Genomic DNA, 23,142 nt, shown 5'->3' on the forward strand with positions numbered 1-23,142 from the left:
AAAATATGTTGAAAGGGGGAGGAGGTATCACTTTGGATGCGGACGGTAGTATAGGATTACTATTTGAAGATGAGAGGTATTATTGGGATATATATAAATAACATCTCAAAATTCGATACTTACATGTATAAAAAAAGACGATTGATTGGACGAGTACACTGCTACGAAATTTAAATTTAATTTAAAAAAGATAAAAAAAACGTAAAAAATATAAAAAAAAATGATAAAAAAAAGTAAACGAAAAAGTCCTTCTTTACTCTTACGGGTTTAACAGAATTGTTACGTCTTTCCATCTTTTTCTGAGTCTTAGCATCTTGGTTTGTAATGTAAAATGTGCTCTAGCTATTCTTTCTAGTGGCACCTTCTAAATTTTATTTCAATTATTGAGAAGACATTTATAGTTTCTTATATTTTCCTGCATACTTTCGACATTGAGTTTATTTTTTTATTTTTCATAAAATTGAATACGAATATGCACTAGAAAAAGTAGAAACAAAAACGAGTGTTTTGGCAATCATGGGCCACGAATGTCAAATTGCTAAAAAGAAAAACAAGAAAAGAAATAATGGGCCACATTCATTGTAGAAGACGTAATCGAATATAGGTACAGGGTGTCCCAAAAGTAGTGGAACGGTCGAATATTTCGCGAACTAAACATCGGATCAAAAAACTGAAAAATACGTGTTCAATCATTTTCAAAAATCTATCCAATGGCACCAAACACCAACCCCCACTACACCCCCTGGAGGTGGGGTGGAGGGTAACTTTAAAATCTCAAATGGAAACCCTTAGTTTTTCTTGCAGATTTGGATTCGTTACGTAAAAGTAAGCAACTTTTATTCTGGTCATTTTTTCGAACTGTGGATAGATGGCGCTATAATTGAGAAAAACGATTTATGCTGATACCATAGGTAAATTATAGAAACGGTCTAATATCTCGAGAAATACACTTCCAAATGAGAAACCAAAAAGAAGGTTTTTAATACTTTTCGAAAACCTATCGAATAACACTAAACATGACCCTCCAACCCACCCCCTGGAGGTGGGGTGGGGGGTAACTTTAAAATCTTAAATAGCAACCCCCACTTTTTATTACAGATTCGGATTCGTCATGAAGAATTAAGCAACATTTATTCGAAACATTTTTTAGAATTGTTGATAGATGGCGCTGTAATTGGAAAAATACGATTTATTAGCGCCATCTATCAACAATTTTAAAAAATGTTTCGAATAAATGTTGCTTAATTTTTCATGACGAATTCGAATCTGCAATAAAAAGTGGGGGTTGCTATTTAAGATTTTAAATTTACCCCCACCCCGTCTCCAGGGGGTGGTTTGGAGGGTCATTTTTGGTGTTTGTCGATAGGGTTTCGAAAAATATTAAAAACCTGTTTTTTGGTTTCTCATTTGGAAGTGTATTTCTCGAGATATTAGACCGTTTCTATAATTTACCTATGGTATCAGGATAAATCGTTTTTCCCAATTAGAGCGCCATCTATCCACAGTTCAAAAAAATGTCTTGAATAAAAGTTGTTTACTTTTACGTAACGAATCCAAATCTGCAAGAAAAACTAGGGGTTTCCATTTGAGATTTTAAAGTTACCCCCACCCCACCTTCAGGGGGTGTAGTGGGGGTTGGTGTTTGGTGTCATTGGATAGATTTTTGAAAATGATTGAACACGTATTTTTCAGTTTTTCGATCCGATGTTTAGTTCGCGAAATATTCGACCGTTCCACTACTTTTGGGGCACCCTATATAACATCCTCATGCACCTTAAGATTGTTACATCAAAACAAATAATTTTTTTTGATCATATAAAAATGTTTAAACGTTATGATCTTGTCCAATTTGTTTGTTTTTCTTTCAGAAAGACCAAGTTTCATCAAAATATTGATGTCACCAATTGATTATAACAAAGAAGACAAACAAACTTTTTTTATTAATTTAATTGCTAAAATTTCCCAAGATATTTTAAAAAAGTAAATAAACATATTACTTTTATTATTTCTAGTCAAGTAATTAGCAACAATGTTTACTAAAAACAATAAAAATAAGTTATTGGTAAAACAAATACTATTAAAAATATTTTTTTATAATAACTAATAAATGAATTTTTCAAATAATAGTTTGCTTATTTAATAATAAAATACAACGTGTCAACTACACACTGCAAAAAATGCGCAGTAAATAATTTATCGGTACCTACGCATCCAGGATAAGTCACAAAATTAAAAGTAAATCTTCCTTACTATGGTACTATTTTCCACATAACATTTCGTTAGTCCTAATCTTCAAAAGCATACGTCAAAATTCCATGTGATTCGGATTCACCAATTAACATAATTGATTACAATCAACTGATTGGCGTACGAACAACGGATTTTGTTATTTGATGGTTGTTAAGGGGACTTGATAATAATCAATTTCTTGATTAGCATTCGAACAACCGACCCTTAGGGCCGGTTGTTCGAACGCCAATCAAAAATGGAATCAACTGACCATTATCAAATATTTAATTACTGTCACCAATTTTAATTATCATTATGATAATTAATATAATTGATTGATTAAATAATTATTAATTTCCATAACAACTATTAACATAATTGATTACAATCAACTGATTGGCGTACGAATAACGGATTTTGTTATTTGATGGTTGTTAGGGAGACTTGATTATAATCAACTTCTTGATTAGCGTTCGAACAATCGACCCTTAGGGCCGATTGTTCGAACGCCAATCAAAAATGAAATCAACTGATCATTATCAAATATTTAATTACTGTCACCAATTTTAATTATCATTATGATAATTAACATAATGGATTAATTAATTATTAATTAACAACAACTATTAACATAACTGATTAACTAATCAATTAATCTCATAATTGTAATCAATTATGTTTTCAACAACCCAATCATCAAAGTTGACATTGACAGCTGGTGACAGTAATTAAATATTGGATAATGATCAGATGATTCCATTTTTGATTAGCGTCCAAACAACCGGCCCATAGGGAGACAGATTAAAACATTCGAATAATTTTTGATACAAAAAAAAATATACAAAATTTGTACTTACTTCATACATTAACCAAATACTAAATAAAGTTTGTAGAAAATTGTATACTATTAAAACGTCCCTAAGATCGAATGGTTTCTTATTTTCCATTAATTTTGGACCTATCACTTTGGAAAAAACTGCGTAGAACATACATATAAATAGAGTTGGTAATGGACTATCCATCATCCACCATCCTTCCACCCTAGGATCTGTAACAAAGAAAAACAACTTAATAAAATAAATAAAATAATATTTAAGTAAAATTTTTTTAAATGGTGCACATTTATTGAAATTAAACGCTATTAAATATCTAGCAAGCTACAATCTACCAACGAACTGCTAAACCACAATCAAAAATAATTAAATTTCAGTTAACACACCTTACACGCTAGTAAGGCACTGCTTCCCGACTAAAACCCAAAAAGCTTCGATCGAACCGGTCGATGTAAACAAGAAATGAAGCAAAGATTCCGCTCTCAAAGTGTTTCTACTATATTTCTTACAGTATACTATACCCATCAGCAGGAGTCTGGTCCCAAAAGAGGGTTTAAAACACTTATCATAGCAAGGCAGTCTGCCACTTCGTTCTCTAGCACCCTTTCATGCATACACTCACAGGTATACTCAACTTAACCCACCATCTTCTTCTTTTAGTGCCTATTCGTTTCGAATATTGGCGATCATTCTAGCTATAATTATTTTATTAACTGATGCTTTAAATAGATTAGTTGTTGTTGTGGAGAACCATTTCCTCAGGTTCTTTAACCATGATATTCTTCTTCTCCCAATTCTTCGCTTTCCGAATACTTTACATTGAAAGATTACCTTCAGTAATCTGTATCCCACCATACCATTACCATAATTACAATCAAATAATCATAAGGCGAGTTATGAAACAAGAGAGAAAGAGAGAAAGAAAGAGAGAAAGAAAGAAAGAGAGAGAGAGAGAGAGAGAGAGAGAGAGAGAGAGAGAGAGAAACGCTGGTTGGTTAAACACATCCAAACTTTTCTTGAACTACGTTTACTATTTAGAAAATAAGTATTTAAGATTTTGTTTCCCAAAGCTTCATATACCTAGGCGGGTTGGCAACGTTGCGCTGAGTGTGTAAATATTAATTGTATTTTGCTCCTGCATTAAACACGTTTTTCGCGAAATGCAGAGTAAATCAATTACAGCAAACGCTAAAGTGTGAAGTTAAGTGAGTAATCTTCGCGCTGAACGAAAAATAATAAACTAAATATTGAAATTGTGCTCCAAATTGGCAAAAATCAAAGGTAAGCGTAACACATAAACAAATAAAACGTCATCGATATTACGATATTCGAAGTGGATTCTTGTTTGATTGGAACGCGGTGTTGCCAAGTCGACAGGGAAGTCCTGTAAGTAGGGAGGAGCGAAATAGTATATACTGCTCAATATAATTTTATCAAAAAAAAAAGAAAAAAAAAGTAAGACGCTACACTGAGAAAGGTTAAGTTTCCGCGGAGATAGTCCGAACGAGACCTTTATCGCAAACGATATAAAACGATTTATTTCGAACAGAAAGTGACGGTACCACGACAGACGAAAACGACAAGAAGAGAAAAGAGGAAGAATTGGAACGGGCTTTTAACAAAAGTCGAAAAATAAGCAGATCTCCCTCCTACAGAAAGGAGAAAATGGAGGAGAATATACAAAAAATAATGGAAATGATGGCAGGAGTAAGTCTAAAAATCGAGGAACAATCAAGAGAACTTAGCGAGATGCGTAGAGAGCAGAAAGAATATAGAGATGAAATAAGAGAGCTACGCCAGGAGAATGTAACATTAAGAGAAGAAAACACGAAACTAAAACAGGCAGTTTATCAAATAGAAGAACGGCTTGAAAGTTTAGAAAATCAAAAAAGGCGGAAAAATATAATTATACAGGGATTGAACATAGATACAAATGGGCCAGATATCCTAAAACATGCAATGAAAAATTTTATGCAGACAGAATTAAAAGTAGATGTACAAATAGAGAAGGCTCTGAAGTTAGGAGAAAAAGTTTGTCTGGTTGAGCTTGAAAAGGAAGAAGATAAAAGAAAAATCATGCGAAACAAAACCAAATTGAGAAATCGAGAAGAAGGTCTAGTTTATATCAACGATGACCTATCAAAGAACGACAGAATTGTACAGAAACATGTCAGACAAAAAGCGCAAGAACTAAGAAAGGAAGGGAGAAAAGTGAAAGTAGGGTATAAGAAAATATATGCCGATCATGAAATATGGCGCTGGGATGGAATGAACCAAACGTTGGTGGTAGAGACCAAAGCAAAAAACTAAGCAATAGCAATGAAAGGAAACAAATGACGACGAAAAATGCAAAGAACAGGATTACGAACTATGGAAATAAAACAAATCAAGACAGCAATAAAAAAGAAAAGCCGAAAAATGACAAGATACAGTTTGCAACAGGGATAAATAAGAAGGAAACGACGCAGGCAATGGACAAGGCAATAAGTAAAGATAACAAAAAGAATACTAAAGTCAACTTGGGTACATGGAATGTAAGAGGCACATACGAAACAGGAAAACTCAAAGAATTAATTAGAGAAATTAAAAGATATAATGTAGAAATAATAGCTTTACAAGAGACAAAACAATTGGAAACAGAAATAGTAGAAATAGAAGACGTGGTATTTTTTAAAAGCGGGGGAGAAACCAGAAGGTTAGGAACAGGTTTTATAATACAGCGAAAATGGAAGGAAAGAGTAATGGCATTCCAACCAATATCAGATAGACTATGCACAATAAGATTAAGAGGGGACAAACGAAACATAAGTATAATAAATGTACACGCACCGATTGAAGATGCCACAGAAGAAGAAAAAGATGAATTCTACGAGCAATTGGAAAGAGAATATGATAAATTACCAGGGTTTGACATCAAAATAATAATGGGAGACTGCAACGCCAAAGTAGGAAGAGAGAATATATACGAACACATAATAGGGAAATATAGTAAGCATGAGGTGTCGAACGATAATGGCCAAAGAATAATAGGCTTTGCAACAGAAAGGCAAATGGTGATACGAAGCACACAATTACGCCGAAAAGATATATATAAAGGAACGTGGATTTCCCCTGATAAGAAGACAGTAAATCAGATAGACCATATTTTAATAGAGAAGAAGCATGCAAACAATGTAATAAATGTAAAGAGCATGAGAGGAGCGGACTGTAACTCTGACCACTACCTGGTGAGAGCAGAATATAAAATGGAGCATAACATAAAGCGAAACAATAAAACAACAGAAAAAATTGGAAAACAATTTAACATAGGACTACTAAAAGATAACAACACACAGAAGAAGTATGAACAGGGAATAACCAACAGACAATCAGGGAACAAGAAACGTCAAGCCCAGACAAACAATGGCAAAATATCAAAGAAGCAATCTTGGACACAAGTAAAGCAATCCTAGCGAAAACCAAAAGAAAACACAAAACAAAAGATTGGTATGATGAAGAATGTCAAGAAATAGCAGAAGCAATAAGAAAAGTAAGACTCAAAAATCTCACAAATGAAGAAGAAAGCACTAGAGAAGAATACAGATAATTGAGAAAAATCATGAAAAGAAAATGTAGAAGCAAAAAGAGAAAATACAACGAGAACAAACTGAAAGAAATAGAAGAAAAATTTCAAAAAAAAGAAATAAGATCATTCTACCAGGAAGCAAAAAAAATGGAAAGAGGATATCAAAAAAACAACCCATATATGAGAGATGATAAAGGGATGTTGCTAAATGAGCCTGAAAAAATAATGGAAAACTGGCAAAACTATTTCACAGAACTGCTAAATAAGAGCGAAGTACAAAAGGAAACAAACCATGAAATTGAAGATGATCAGATAGCAATAGAAATACCCACAGAACAAGAAATAAAGAACGAAAAAAAAACGAAGCTTGAAAAATAACAAAAGCCCAGGAATAACAGAAATATCGGCCGAAATGATAAAATCAGGAGGGAAAAGACTACAGAAAGAGATATATGATCTGATAAAAAGAATATGGGAAGTAGAAAAAATGCCAGAAGAGTGGACCATAGCAAGAATATGCCCTATACATAAAAAAGGTGTTAGAATGCTATGCGAAAACTACAGAGGCATCGCACTATTAGAAATAGTTTACAAAATCTTGGCACAAAGTATAAGTAAAAGGCTAAGTCATTATTCGGAAAAAATACTGGGGGAATACCAGGCAGGTTTTAGAAACAACAGATCAACGACTGACCAAATATTTGCCTTAAAAGAAATACAGACTACCTGTTACGAACATAAAACAGTACTATATGCTTTGTTCATAGACTTTAAGCAGGCTTACGACACAGTAAATAGACAGCAGATGTACGAACTGATGAAAGAATTGGGGATACCAAGTAAAATTGTCAGGATGATAAAGATGACGATGGAAAACACAACAAACGAAATAGCTTGGAAAGGGTATACATCCAAAAAGTTTGAAACCAAGGAAGGATTACGACAAGGAGACCCACTATCAACAATGGCATTCAATCTAACATTGGAAGGAATAATCAGGAAAAGCAGAATAAACATGCAAGAAACGATATTTAAAAACGGCCACCAATGCATAGCATTTGCAGATGATCTGACGCTATTAGCAACAGGCAAAAAAGAACTACAAAAGTTAATGAAAAACATAATAACAGAAGCCAAAAAATTCGGACTTAAAATAAATGAAGAAAAGACAAAGTATATGATAATGGGGGAGATCCAAAAAGAAAAAGAGAATAACATCATAGTACAAATAGATGGAGAAAAAACATACTCGTTTAAAAGAGCCAAAGAAATTATTTACCTGGGAGCCAAAATAGATGAAAATGGTCATGAAGAAGGGGAGATAAAGGCAAGAATAGCTAAAGGAAATAAAAAATATGGAGCATTACGCACATTATTGAAATCCAAATACGTATCAAGAAAAACAAAAATAAGAATCTATAAGACTGTTATCAGACCTACAGTAACATACGCAAGCGAAACATGGGTGCTCAAAAAGTCAGAAACAGACCTGTTAGAAAGATGGGAGAGAAAAATGCAAAGAGCAATATATGGAGGTGTGAAAATAGAAGGTCAGTGGAGAAGAAGAACCAATAAAGAATTGGAAGAACTATATCAAGAGCCAACGATTACGACGACGATCAAAGCACAGAGAATACGATACTTGGGGCACATAGAGAGAATGGGAAGTAAACGAATGCCAAAAATGGTACTTTCACGAAGACCAATACAAAAGAGGAGGAAAGGCAGGCCAAGGAAAAGATGGAAGGACAGTGTATATGAAGACTTGAAGAAAAGTAACATTGAGAGATGGAAAGAACTAGCATTGGACAGAAGGAGATGGAGAGAGGTTGTGAAGGAGTGTATAAAAAGACTGAAGTGTATTTAAATAAAATTTATAAGTTATGTAAGTTATATTAAGTTATTTACTATATTATTTATGTAATCAGAAATGTAAACATTTTAGTCCTAGGCCTACAAGGCCTGTTGCGCTTAATAAATATAAATATCATATACCTAGGCAGACAGCTAAATTGACGTTATGTATGGTCTCTATTACTATATGGCTGTGAGACCTGGACATTAAAACAGTATGACGTCAACAAACTGAATTCATTCGAAATGTGGATGTACAGCCGAATGCTAAGAATAAGTTCGACCAGCAGAACTACGAATGAAGAAGTACTTTAAATAATGAACACACGTCCTCATCTGGTCAATACAATCAAACTTAGAAAGACGTCATATCTAGGACACATAATGCGCCATAGAGAATTTGAGCAGCTCCAGGTAATATTAGAAGGCAAAATCGAAAGTAAAAGGGGTATCGGAAGAAAGAAAAAATCCTGGCTACGAAACATCAGAGATTGGACCCACACAACAGGGAATGACTTAATTCATCAAGCCCAGAACTGAGAGAAATTTGCCATATTGATCGCCAACCTCAATAGAGAAGGCACTTAGGAGGGAGAGAACATTTTGTATTTTTTAAACAGATGATTTTCGAAAAATAAAGATGTGTTTAGTTATAGTCTAGTCGCAACATAGGGGGTCCCGTGGGCACTTTTAGGTCGCCGCGATTTGATGGTGGTATTATGGGTTTTTTGGGTCGCTGAATCCAATGGAAGTGGTCTGGAAGCCCAAATGCGGTGTGTTTAATTGTTATTAACAAATTATGGTAAAATTAGATATGTTCTAATTTTGTTAATAACAAAATAATTGTTTATTTGCCGAAAAACTCGAAATGCGCTATCTACAGCAAGTTTGTAGTCTTTTTCATAATATTTTTATACGCTAAATCGATTGCCACTAGTCGTGATAGCTTAAACCACGTTGCGAATTTGTTTTTAATAAAATATTGCAAAAATAACGATTTATAGTAAGTTCACTCACGATTTTTGCTCTATATTTTAAAAAACCACTTGGATTGACATGAAATTTGGCATACACGTAGCTAGCATGTCAAACAAATCAAGTGATATTGTGCCGATGTCTGCTTTTACCCTGGGAGTGAGTTTCGCCCCTTTTTGGGGGTGAAAAAAGAAACTTTTAAAATAAGTAGGGAAGTCGATAAACTGATTATTTCTAAGCAACTTTTGTTCTATACAGTTTTTTCACTAAGTCAATACTTTTCGAGTTATTTTTGTTTTTTTGTTGAAAAATCAACATATTCACTCGCAAATAACTCGAAAAGTATTGACTTGGTGAAAAAACTGTATAGAACAAAAGTTGCTTAGAATTAACCAGTTTATCAAATTCCGGACTTATTTTAAATGTTTCTTTTTTCACCCCCCGGAACGGGGTGAAACTCACCCCCAGGGTAAAAGCACACATCAGCACAATATCACTTGTTTTGTTTGACATGTTAGCTACGTGCGTGCCAAATTTCATGTCAATCCAGGTGGTTTTTTAAAATTTAGAGCAAAAACCGTGAGTAAACGTACTATAAACCATTATTTTTGCAATAATTTACTAATAACAAAGTCGGAAAGTGGTTTAAGCTATCACGACTAGTGACAATCGATTTAACGTATAAAAATACTATGAAAAAGATTACAAACTTGCTGTAGATAACGCATTTCGAGCTTTTCGGCGAATAAACAATTATTTTGTTATTAACAAAATAAGAACACATTTTGAGTAATCGCGACTAGTGGCATTCGATTCAGCGACCAAAAATACACCAGAGAAGACCTTAACACTATCAATTTATTTACGGGGCTTCTAATAATTCCTGAAAAACACCTCATTTTACCATAATTTGTTAATAACAATTAAACGCACCACATTTGGGCTTCCAGACTACTTCCATTGGTTTCAGCGACCCAAAAAACCTATAATACCACCATCAAATCGCGGCGACCTAAAAGTGCCTACCGGACCCCCTATGTTGCGACTAGACTATTAGACGAAAACAGTTTAACCTAGACAACTAAAAATAAATTAATTATGATTTAATTATTTAAATATTGGTCAAGAGGGATTCTATCTATAAAGGAAAATTAATATTCATTAAGCAATTTTGAAACCACTTAGTCTGTTTGTAATATCTAAACATATTAAAAAACGATTTAATTTATTTTAAAAAGATTCCTTTTTGGAAACATATTGAATCTAATCGTAATAACCCCTATTCCGCTTAAAAAATCATCGATTATGTCATCACGCCCAGATGGACAACGTCACTATAATAAATATTAGAGAGATTTTGCACCTCTTATTTTGCAATTCCGTTATGGTTACCGTTATACTACGTCTGCGCAGTAGCGAATATATGATCCGTTATCGTTATTAAACATAAGGGATTCCGTAATTTACGGAGGTTTAAAGTAGTGCTTATCGTTATCGTTATAGTAATGGTTAAATTGCTTTGTTGCCAGAATGTAAAAAAATCAGTAAAATTACATATACATAGATTCTAATTTTGATGACCTATAAATTAAAATATCAAAAACTGTTCAATTATATGCTTAAAATTACAATAACGTTGTGAAGTGACGTTATGTTTAAATAACGATAACGATGACACGAAAAACCTACTTGACAGGCTGCAAAAACTCTGCTTTTTAACGTTGCCGTAATTGTTATGCTTAAAGCCCGCACTTCACTCTCGCCGAAGTCGATCGAGGTTCAACAAGTACGAGAGTGTAGACGGCCACCTTGTGTAACTTTGCCTAACTTCGTTCTACTTCCGAAATCTGTCGGTCTGGTCAAAGGTATCGCACTTCGAACGAGTGTGTAGAGAGGGTACTTCGAACTTCGGTCAACTTTGGCGAAGTAACTTCGCCGAGAGTGTGGAGCCTGTTTAATAAAGTTAACCAGAGCGGAGCCAAAATCAGCGGTTATTTTAAGAGGTGCAAAATCTCTCTAGTATGCAGTGTTGCCACAGGTCTTGGACAAAATTTCGGGAGACTGCTCCTATTTTTCGGTAGAAATCGTCAAATTTCGGTAGATTTTATTTCTTTGCTTCTTTTGCTATCACATTGCAAAAAATGCTACTTTAGGTACGAGTATTTAAAAATAAACTACATTCATCATCATATAATGATCGATAATCACCATTCATCATAAAAATCATTCAAAGTTCAAAATCGGTATACCTTAAAAAAATGTATTTTCTCGGCTTTCTAGGTATTATACAGCAATTTTCTTCATTTTTTTTAATCCAAAGTAACTCGAGTAGAGCCGTCTAACTAACGCAATACTAAATATCAAGCATGCTTTAGTTTTGTTATAAGGAATTGATTTATTTATAATAAAATAAAACTGCATAGTTTTTTCTGTTGTAGACTTTTTAAAAAAACTTACCACACGTGTACCTATTAACGTTCAAAATACAAATATTCTTATTTGAAAGCTGTATATGGGCCATTCCACGAACATACACCTGTTTTATATTACTTCGACAACGAATATTTTACTGTGTAACATAAGAAGTACGAAAGTAAATGGCGCTAATAATTATTCCAATAAACAACAATGTAATTTGCAATTTACTTTAGTTCTTCTTATTTTGCACAATAAGATATTCGTTGTCGAAGTAATCCAAAACAGGCGTATGTTCGTGGAATAGGGTATAATTGTTTAAACATGTTAAAAAATTTTGTTATAATAAATAATAGTTATAAGTTATTAACATTTATAAATTACTGCAAAAATAAGGGTTTTTTGCAATTTTATCTCCAATTGTTTATGTATTTCAAATTAGAAACTATTAAGATCTAGAATATTTATTTGAAACATTTTTCTCTAAAATCTACAAGTAATGTTTTATAGGCAAAAACATGATTTTTTACACTTTATATATCGTTTAAAACAAAACAATGTCGGATATTGAAGCAATTGAGAACGAGAAAAATTTTTAATGTTCTTTAGTTATGTCGAAATACTGTAAGTTAAAAAGGTGCAAACTAAATTTCTCCTGTTTTAAGATTTTAATATAAATACTATTTTTAGTTTGGAATTATCTTCTATATCAAAATAAGCCACAATCCTTCAGTATTCACCATTCAAATTCAGGTAGATACATTTTACTCCCGAAATCATAATATAAAAGGACAAAGGACTGGTCATAAAGTTGATATCGGTAAATCCGTATCTGCTGGTTCGCACATTGTATCACAAGCTAGTAGGTAAAAGCAATTCAAGAATTCTTAAAAACTGACTAAATTATGTTGCCAAATCTATCCGCTAAAAAAAATTTTCTAATAATTTTGATTTTTCGGTAGAAAAAAAATCGGCAGATTAATTTGAAAATTAAGAATTTTTATTTTCGGTAGAAAAATGGAGAATTAGGTAGATCGGTAGATTTAACAGGTATTCGGTAGATCTACCGGAAAATCGGTAGCTGTGGCATCACTGCTAGTATGATACTAGACTCTAGACCGTTCAATAAGTTTTGCGGTTCGATAAGAGAGGGCGTTGCTACTAGCCTAATTTTATTTTGTTATGTTGGTACCCTCTTAATAGGGCTTTTCTTCGCTTCTCATTTGTTTCGGGCACTTGTCTTGTGTCACATGAATGTATTATATGACAGATGACAAGTACCCGAAACAAATGAGAAGCGATGACAAGCCCTATTGAACGTGTGTAAAGTTTCATTTCAATCTGTTAATTCATTCTTTATTTACAAGCCATTAGTATCGACGAGTATTTTTTACAATGGAAACAATCAAGTATCGTGCAGTGATTGATTTTTTGAAGTTATACTTCTTAAGGCACGAGGGTGAATTTTTACATTCCCTGGCGCATGCGCACACCGACAGTATGGTATTAGTCGCTACATCTTTATGTAGCGCAAATAAGATGTGCGTGAAAAGAATATATTATTAGTGTTTTTAGTAAAAATATTTATTATAATTTTTGTGTCTTTGGATTTGTCTTCCTCGGGAATAAGATATTTTATAATATAGTAAGTACATTTAAAGTATTTTTGTATACTTCACTTGGTCTATTAAATTTGTCAGTATGTATGAGAAATCTTGTAACCTCTCAAAGCAAAGAGAGTACAGCTCAGTGGTAGAGCTTGTGACCGGAGATCGAGAGGTCCCCGGTTCGAATCCATGTGTTTTTTTTCTATTTTTCTTATTGTTTTAATAAAAATTTTTGGAAAGTAGTAAGTAAAAATTAGTTTAATCTTTAAATAAAATACAAATAACCTGTTGAAAGTATATTTATTTCGTTGAAATCATATAACAGAAGTATAACTTCTTACGTGCGTACAAAGTACACGCACATTCTTTTTTTTATTTTCGGAAGGTTTAAAAGCAAAAGAAATTTATGAAGAAATGTTGAAAGTGTATAAAGACTCTTAGCCTTCAATTAGTACCTACAGTAGAAAGATGGGTAGCTGAATTATTTGAACGGGTCGTGTAAGCCTTGAAGATGATCCACGTCAAGGACGTCCAAAAACGGCAACAACACCAGATATCGTAAAAAAATACTAGAAGAAGAAAAAAGAAGAAGAAAAATACTAGTATTAGAAAATCGTTGAGTGACTGAAATACATTTAGTAGACGTCCTAAGCATCACTGGGCACTGTAAGCAATATTTTTACTGAACTATTGGATTTCAGAAAGCTGTGTTCACAATAAGTGCCACATTCGCTAACAACGGAACAAAACACATTCGAATGTGACTTTCTCAGCAACATTTAGAGCGTTTCCGAAAGGACAAAGTAGATTTTGTGCGTCGATTCATCACTACGGATGAAACTTGGTTCTATCAGCATGATCCTAAATCAAAACAAGAGGCTAAAGAATAGTGTGAACCTGGTTCTTCAGCTCCGAAATGAGTTCATGTTCAGAAATCGGCCAAGGTGTTAGCATCAGTTTTTTGGAATGAGTGAGAAATGTTGTTTGTGGATTACTTACAAACTGACAAAACAATAAATTCTGGATATTATTGTATCTAACCTTTTAGACCAGCTGAATGAAAAAATTCGTGAAAAAGACCACGTTTGCAGAAGAAAAACATCGTTTTCATCCAGACAATGCATTGTGTCATATGAGCATTTTATCAACGGCTAAAATCCATGAATTAAAGTTAGAATTGTTGGAGCATCCACCGTATTCATCAGACTTGGCCCCTAGTGACTTCCATCTGGTTCAATACCTAAAAATTCATGCGTGGAAAGCGTTATTCATGAAATGATGAGGCCATAACTGGTGTAGAAGATTATTTTGCAACCCTTCCAGATTCTCACTTCGAGGATGGAATTTATAAATTGGAATCTCTTTGGAACAAGTGTATTGAACATTTAACATTTAACAAACCATAAAATTGTGTTTTCTTATTGAACCGCAAAATTTACTGAACAGCCTAGTCCCTAGTACATGCCAAAAAATCATAATTTAACATCGACCTGTTTCGGGATTTGTCTCCAAAACGCTCATTCTTAAGAAAATTAATTAATTCCGTAAGTTTGTCCCTCACTGTATATACCGATAAAGTGAAATGCGGGTAGGTGGCGCCTCTGTCTTCAAACCAATCATAACTCTTTCAACATTTTTCACCGCTACCAACACCTACTTAGTCTGCTGGTTGGTGTATAATTTAAATTGTAAAACAATTCCGCAATAGGCGAGCAGATTTCATTTTATTCCGTTTTATTAGGTCTTCGTAATACGTGCAGGAATTTAGCTATAATATATATTATAATATAGCTCCTCGTGCGATCCAGAATCGCCGACGAGGACGATTGTCCAGTGGTGTGTGTCGACGACAACGCTCAACCTCATGTCTCCAATCAAACAGGACTGCTGAGTCTGAGAGATTTTGGCTGGACTTTTCTGCTCCCCTCCCCCCTATAGACCGGACCTAACACCAAGTGATTTTTTTAAATTCATGGGATCATGAGTTCCTTATTTTACGAATGGCCATCGTATTATACACATAGTATAATGAAATGCAGGTAGATGGCGCCTCTGTCTTCAAACCAATCATTTCTCTTTCAACATTTCACCGGTACAACACCTACTTAGTCTGCTGGTTGGTGTAGAATTTAAATTGTAAAACAATTCCGCACTGGGCGAGCAGATTTCATTTTATTCCGTTTTATTAGGTCTTCGTAATACGTGCAGGAATTTCAGAGAGGAACTGACCGCTACACTGACGTGTTTACCGACCGATAATAATATTGTATATAAACGGATTACTACTACTTTTGCCGTCTTTTATGCATTTCATTAGTATGGTGATTTGTAGATTATAATCTGGTTATGAGTTACATTTATTTATGAATGAAATGGTTTTGGTTCATAAGGAGTAAGCCTAAGGTATCTGCATTTACCGGAAAGATTTTCGCATTTTAAGAACTGTTTGTTGGAGGTTTTGATATGTGACGAAGAATTGCATGAAAAACACTGTGTAGTATATAGTATATAGTAAGAAACCTAAAGATGCTTATGGAAAAAGGGACTGTGTAACAATAAAACAAAAACAAACTTCTCCATCTCCTACTTGTTTACTAAACATGTTGGCTCAACAATAGTTTTACCGGAACGTAGATAACCTCATAAATACATTAAAATACAGATATCTACATATGGCAATAATTAATTATTGTGTAGGCAAAAGTAGGAAGTTACAATTAATGTGAGATTACAACCTTAGACATTATAGCAGACTTGTTTAACAGGTTACAAAACAGGACACATACCGAAACAATGTTTACTCTCCACCTTTTGTGCTATCCCTAAAAATACAAACTCTAAAGATTGCAGTGAATACAGAACAATTAGTCCTGTCGCCAGGGGGGTACAACGGCCTCCTTAATTCAGATGGACTTACCCAGGTTTTTTTGGGTAACAGTTGATCCGGATGTCGATAAGTTTGTTATAAACAAAGAACTTGAGGAATTACATAACAGCATTTTTCGCAAAACAAAACATTTTTTTGTATTTTTTGGGTGATTCTCAGCAAAAAATGGTCTTACAAGCTTTTTCGTAGAATGCATAGTTTTAGAGATAAACGCGGTTAAACTTAAAAAAAAAAAACGAAAAAGTGCAATTTTTGAACCCGAATAACTTTTGATTAAAAAATAAAATAGCAATTCTGTTTACTGCATTTGAAAGTTCAAGTCAAATTCTATCAGTTTTGATTATTTGCATTGCTAAAAATGAAGTTTTTATTTGTTAAACAAAGCCTTAAACACATAGTGTTTCCCGTGCCCAATGCATGCGTTTTAATGTACGTAATCTACGTACAAATTGTATGTATGCGCGCCTACGCGTTCGATTTCAAATGGGAAATGCATTGAAAATATCATTCAATCACTATGTGTTAATAGCTTTGTTTAACAATAAAAAAATTAATTTTTAGCAATGAAAGTAATCAAAACCGATAGAATTTGACTTGAACTTTCAAATGCGGTAAGCAGAATTGCTATTTTATTTTTCAGTCAAAAGTTATTCGGATTCAAAAATTGAAACTTTTCGATTTTTTGAAAGTTCAACCGCGTTTATGTCGAAAACTATACATCCTACGAAAAAACTTGTACAAACATTTTTTGCCTAGAATGGCCCAAAAATTACAAAACAATGTTTTGTTTTGCGAAAAATTGCTGTTATGTGATTCCTCAAGTTCTTTGTCTATAACAATCTTATCGACATCCGGATCGACTGTTACCCAAAAAATTCGTGTTCTAAGGGTAAAAATACATAAAAAAAACTTGAATAAGTCCATCTGAATTAAGGAGGCCGTTGTACCCCACTGGCGACAGGACTAAATACCATTAATAAGTCATGTTCTCAAATTATTCTTGAAAATAATACATTGTCTAGGTCGTATAAACAAAAACTGGAAGAAGGAATCGATGACGGTCAGTTTGGGTTTAGAAGCGGAATAGGAATCAGACAATCAGACATGCTTTGTTTACTTTTATGAATGGATATGCATGTAAATGTTCATGTTTGTTACGGTGAATTTGAAGAAGCATTTGACAAAGTAAGACGTGAAAAACTAGTCCAAATTCTAAAGGTAAAAAAACTTGATATATGCGCAAATTCCTTGGAACCTGGATTTCAGAAAAGAATGATCAAACAACAGAAATAAGGACCAGCAGAGAAATAGCCAGAAATGCGTTTGTAAAAAACAATGCTCTGCAACAAAGACCTTACATTACAACTGAGAGTAAAAGCTCTGAGATACTACGTGTTTTCGATATTGCAATATGGACTTGAAAGCTGGACATTGAAGCAAGAACACATAAATAAGCTACGGTCACACAGAAGCTGGACACAGAAGAAAAAAACGAACACGGAAGTATTGCGAGAAATGATAAACACAACAAAAATAAGAAAGTTACAATATCTGGGACATATAATGAGGGGATCTATCTATCTTATTAGAATGAGAATGAAGTAAAAAACCAACGTACTCTCAATCATTTATTGTAACTTCCGACGACCGGTTTCGCTCTCTAAAGTATGCAGAGCATCTTCAGGTCAACGGTTACAAGTCACTAAATGCTACAAATGAAAACCAGAGTTAGAACAATGTCTGGTTGTAAAAGATGCTAAAGATCCATAAGATCAAGCCAATATTCAAAAACATACATAAAAGTAGTTAAGACAGCAGACAAATACATATGCATGTACAATGTACACTCGGGGGCGGTAACAAACGTCCCCAAGCTCACAAACACATGTAGATGTATACAGTCTGTAATCATGCAATGATAACGTGTCGCACTTACATTCGGTTACAAGGAGCTACTTCCTGAATATTCATTAACATGATATCTTGCTTAAGTTATGCTAACGGGATATGGTGAAATAGACGGAAAATTTTTGTATACATCTACATATGTTTGTGAGCTTGGGGACGTTTGTTATCGCCCCCGAGTATACATGCATATGTATTTCTCTTGCTTCTTAACTACTTTTATGTATGTTGTTCAATATTGGCTTGATCTTATGAATCTTTAGCATCTTTTACAACCAGACATTGTTCTAACTCTGGTTTTTATTTCTGGCATTTAGTGACTTGTAACCGTTGACCTGAAGATGCTCTGCATACTTTAGAGAGCGAGAACGGTCGTCGGAAGTTACAATAAATGATTGAGAGTACGTCTGTTTTTTACTTCATTCAAAATGAACTCTCACATGCAACCCATTCAACATTATCTTATTAGACTTCTTCGGTTCATATTTGGACATAGGCCTCCCCAATCCTTTTCCATTCTTCTCCGACTGTCGTTACAGTCATCCACCTAGAGCTCACGTGCTTATTGAAATCATCGGCCCATCTCATTTGGGACCTTCCTCTGCTTCGTCTGTATTCCCACGGCCTCCAATTTATAAGAAGTTTGTTGAATCGGTCTTCTTTTTGTCTTATATGTTTGCTTTTGTAAACGTCTACGTTTGGGAACCAAAAGTGAGAACAGGGAGTACGCATTTATTGTGTATACCTTGGTCTTAAGAAACTTTTTTAATATCAATTTTATGAAAAAAAACTTATTCTTCATAAAGTGCTCTGCATAGTCTAAAACCTAAAATACAATCATCAGATATCAAATTTTATCAATAGTATACGAGGTATGTCCAAAAATATTAATTTCGCTCAAGAATAAAGTGACTTTATATTTCACAATATCAAAAATTGCTATTAAGAAAAGTTATTTGTAACCAAAAATTATGTTATAATTTACACTCTTCTAATTGAAAAAAAAAATTGAAAAGTTTCTCAAATTACGGATACCCAACATCATTTTTATTTAAGATAACTCCATTATTATTAACTAATTTTTCGAAAAAAAGTTATTCTTTATAAAAATGTCTGAATAGTCAAAAAACTAAGATGTAAACATAAGATATATATATTTTTTTCAATTTTATACGAGGTAAAAAGTCAAAGTTTATAAGGTCAAAAAATATGAATTTCACTCAAGAGTATAGTTCACAATATTTCAACTAGAAAGATGCAATTGCATACTGAAACATAGTTTTTAATTCTGAACAAATTTTTATAATAACAAATTTCAATATTGTGAAAAATAAAGGTACTTTCTTCTTCAGCGCAATTCATATTTTTTGGCATACCTCGTATAAAATTGACAAAAATTTAATATCTTATAATTTTATCTTAGTTGTTAAACTATGCAGAACGTTTTATAAAGAATAAATTTTTTTCTCAAAATTAATAATAACGGAGCTATTATAAATAAAAATGATGGGTGTACGTGATTTGAGGAACATTTTCAAAAAAAAAAAAAAATTTCAATTAGAAGAGTGTAAATGCAGATTATAACATAATTTTTGATTACAAACAACTTTTTTTAATGACAATTTTTGATACTGTGAAATATAAAGGCACTTTACTCTTGAGTGAAATTCATATTTTTTGACATACCTCGTATACTGTTAATAAAATTTGATATCTGATGATTGCGTCTTACGTTTTAGACTATGCAGAGCACTTTATAAAGAATAACATTTTTTCGTAAAATTGATATTAAAAAAGTTTTCCACAGGATTCCAAGTCACTCAGACACACTGATGTATATAATCATGAACTGTCCTATTTCATCTTGTCCGATCCTCATTGTGATGTGCTCATCTGTATTTGTTATGATTTTGGTCTTGCTGTAAGGCTTTTCTTTTTAGCTGCTATGTCTAGTTCTTGCATTATTTCAGGGAATAGCGATATGAACTACTAAGGCCCGGTACTTTATGTCTCGATTATCAGCCGGTTAGCCGGGGTTTAATCGGGACCTCTTTAGGGTCTCTTGCGTTGTAATAAATGCAATTACAAGTATTATTATAATTATAAATAGGTATAATAATAATTACAATTGCATTTATTACAACACAAGAGGCCCTAAAGAGCTCCCGATTAAACCCCGGTTAACTAACCGGCTGATAATCGAGACATAAAGTACCGGGCCTTAGACTGATAATACAGGGAAATATAAGAGGAGGAAGTAGTGAAAAAAAAAGGAGAGTGTCATGGTTGAAGAATTTAAGGGACTGGTTTAACTGCAGTTTAACACGTTAATCGCTATGACTCTTCAGAGCGGCGGCAGATAGTGATGCTTATAACCAAAATCCGATTGGGGGACGGCACTTCTTCTTCTTTCTTGTTTAAGTACCGTGTCCAAATTTTAGGCGTGGGTAGCTTCCATGACAATTTGCCGATATCGTTCTCGATCTTGTGCGGCATGTAATAGTTGATCCGCTGATAAGCCAGTCCATTGACGAATGTTTCGGAGCCATGCATATTTCTTCCGACCAATTCCTGTTTTTCCATCGATTTTTCCGTTAAGTATTAACTGCAGCATCCTGTATCTGCTACCTCTCATTATATGCCTGAGATATTCAAGTTTTCTCTTTTTTATCATCGTGATGTACCTTCGCCTTGACCTACTCTGTTTAAGGGGTTACCCTAGTGTAAAAGTACGAAATTTACATACAGTGGAACCTCGATAAGTCGGCCCCCGATAACCCGGAAGTCCGGCTAACCCGGACCGATGTTCATCGGACAAACATTTCAACAATAAAAATGTATGTATTATGTTAAAACATTTTATCTGCAGCCGCTTCTGGAATGTCTTAAAAATATCGGATTTCATTGATAAAACTTCCCTTCAATCATAATATAATATTTGAGAGATAATGGGTATCTGTGTAATTTGAACTATATGATCGTAAAAATGACTCATGCACACGGCGGCGGCAGAGCGACATTCATTATCGCAAACAACAGGCACCTGTTATTCCTTTATTTATTTTCAACTGTCTTTTAAAAAATTGTTTTTTAAACAATGGTCTTTTAAACAATGAAAGAGTCACTGTTCTTAAATTACATAAGCAGACCAGACGAAATTATTGACACAACCAAACTGACTGAGTTTTTTTTACCTAGAAATTAATAATACTCTATATTGTCTATACTAAACTCTATACAACCATAGGTAACTGTGCATATATATTTCATATTATTTTGCTTATAAGGGACTTTATCTATAAGTATACCGTATTATATTAATTTTTACCATGCTCTCCGGCTAACCCGGATTTTCGATAACCCGGATTTTCGATAACCCAGATCGGCCGCGGTCCCGATTAATCCGAGTTATCGAGGTTCCACTGTACTTTTTTGGAAATTTCTAAAATAAAACGTATTGTACCATTTTTTTTTTTAAATTTGCATGAGTATTTATTATAAAAAGAAGTACATGTAAAACAACTTGCATAAAAAAATATTGAAAATTAAACGATTTATGCGCCATCAACTGGCACCGTGAAAATAAAAACAAAGCTTCACTGCTGCAGTGATTGGGACTGATAGAGATCCTGAAACATAAAATTTTATCAAGTTATTATTGAAATATAAGTTATTTTCTATACCATCAACTAGGGTTTTTTTGATGGGATAAAAAATGTCAATTTGGCGGTTTTTGAAACTGAAAATGTTTTAGCTAATTTTAAAAAATGTTTTCAACACTTCGTCATTTTTCCAAATTTTAATATTTTTCAAAAATCCTAGTTGACGGTATAGGAAATAACTTATGTCTCAATAATCACTTTGAAATTGTATGTTTCAGGATCTCTATTAGTCCCAATCACTGCAACAGTAGGGGCCATGTTTTTTTTTCACGGTGCCAGCAGGCGGCGGCGGCGCATAAATTTTGTAATTTTTAATATTTTCTTATAGTCCTGTCGCCAGGGGGGGTACAACGGCCTCCTGTATTCAGATAGACTTATCCAAGTTTTTATTATGTATTTTGGCCCGTAGAACACGAATTTTTTGGGTAACAGTTGATCCGGATGTCGATAAGATTGTTATAAACAAAGAAGTTGAGGAATTACATAACAGCGATTTCTCGCAAAACAAAACATGTTTTTGTATTTTTTGGGCCATTCTAAGCAAAAAATGTTCCTACAAGTTTTTTCGTAGGATGCATAGTTTTCGAGATAAACGCGGTTGAACTTTAAAAAAATCGAAAAATTGCAATTTTTTAACCCGAATAACTTTTGATTAAAAAATAAAATAGCAATTCTGCTTACCGCATTTGAAAGTTCAAGTCAAATTCTATCGGTTTCGAATATATACATTGCTAAAAATTTATGTGTTTATTGCTAAAAAAAGCTATAAACACATAGTGTTTCCCGTGCCTAATACATGCGTTTACATGCATGCTACGTAGAAATAGCCTCGTTTGCACTTGTACCTACTCTACCTACTCGTTCGATTTTAAATGAGAAATCATTGAAAACATCACTCCAGCACTAGGTGTTTATACTTTTGTTTAACAATAAAATAATAAATTTTTAGCAATGCAAATAACTAAAACCCATATACTTTGACTTGAACTTTCAAATGCGGTAAGCAGAATTGCTATTTTATTTTTTAATCAAAAGTTATTCGGGTACAAAAATTGCAACTTTTCGATTCTTTGAAAGTTCCACCGCGTTTATCTCGAAAACTATGCATCCTACGAAAAAATTTGTAGAAACACTTTTTGCTTAGAATGGCCCAAAAAATACAAAAACATGTTTTGTTTTGCGAGAAATCGCTGTTATGTAATTCCTCAAC

At 33.5% G+C, this 23,142-nt stretch overlaps 1 protein-coding gene across 4 annotated transcripts in view; it reads right to left on the reverse strand.

The window, feature by feature from the left end:
- The window catches only part of LOC114325801 (elongation of very long chain fatty acids protein AAEL008004), a 258,030-nt gene that overhangs the window by 50,218 nt on the left and 184,670 nt on the right, over positions 1 to 23,142 (reverse strand). For all 4 annotated transcript variants that reach the window (XM_050642490.1, XM_028273929.2, XM_050642487.1 and 1 more), the window contains exon 3: positions 3,087 to 3,277. In XM_050642490.1, coding sequence (XP_050498447.1) covers positions 3,087 to 3,277 — 191 coding nt within the window. The remainder of the gene's footprint in view (positions 1 to 3,086; positions 3,278 to 23,142) is intronic.

Source organism: Diabrotica virgifera, chromosome 2 (genome assembly GCF_917563875.1).
Source record: "Diabrotica virgifera virgifera chromosome 2, PGI_DIABVI_V3a".
In the NCBI taxonomy this organism is placed as follows: Eukaryota; Metazoa; Arthropoda; class Insecta; order Coleoptera; family Chrysomelidae; genus Diabrotica; species Diabrotica virgifera.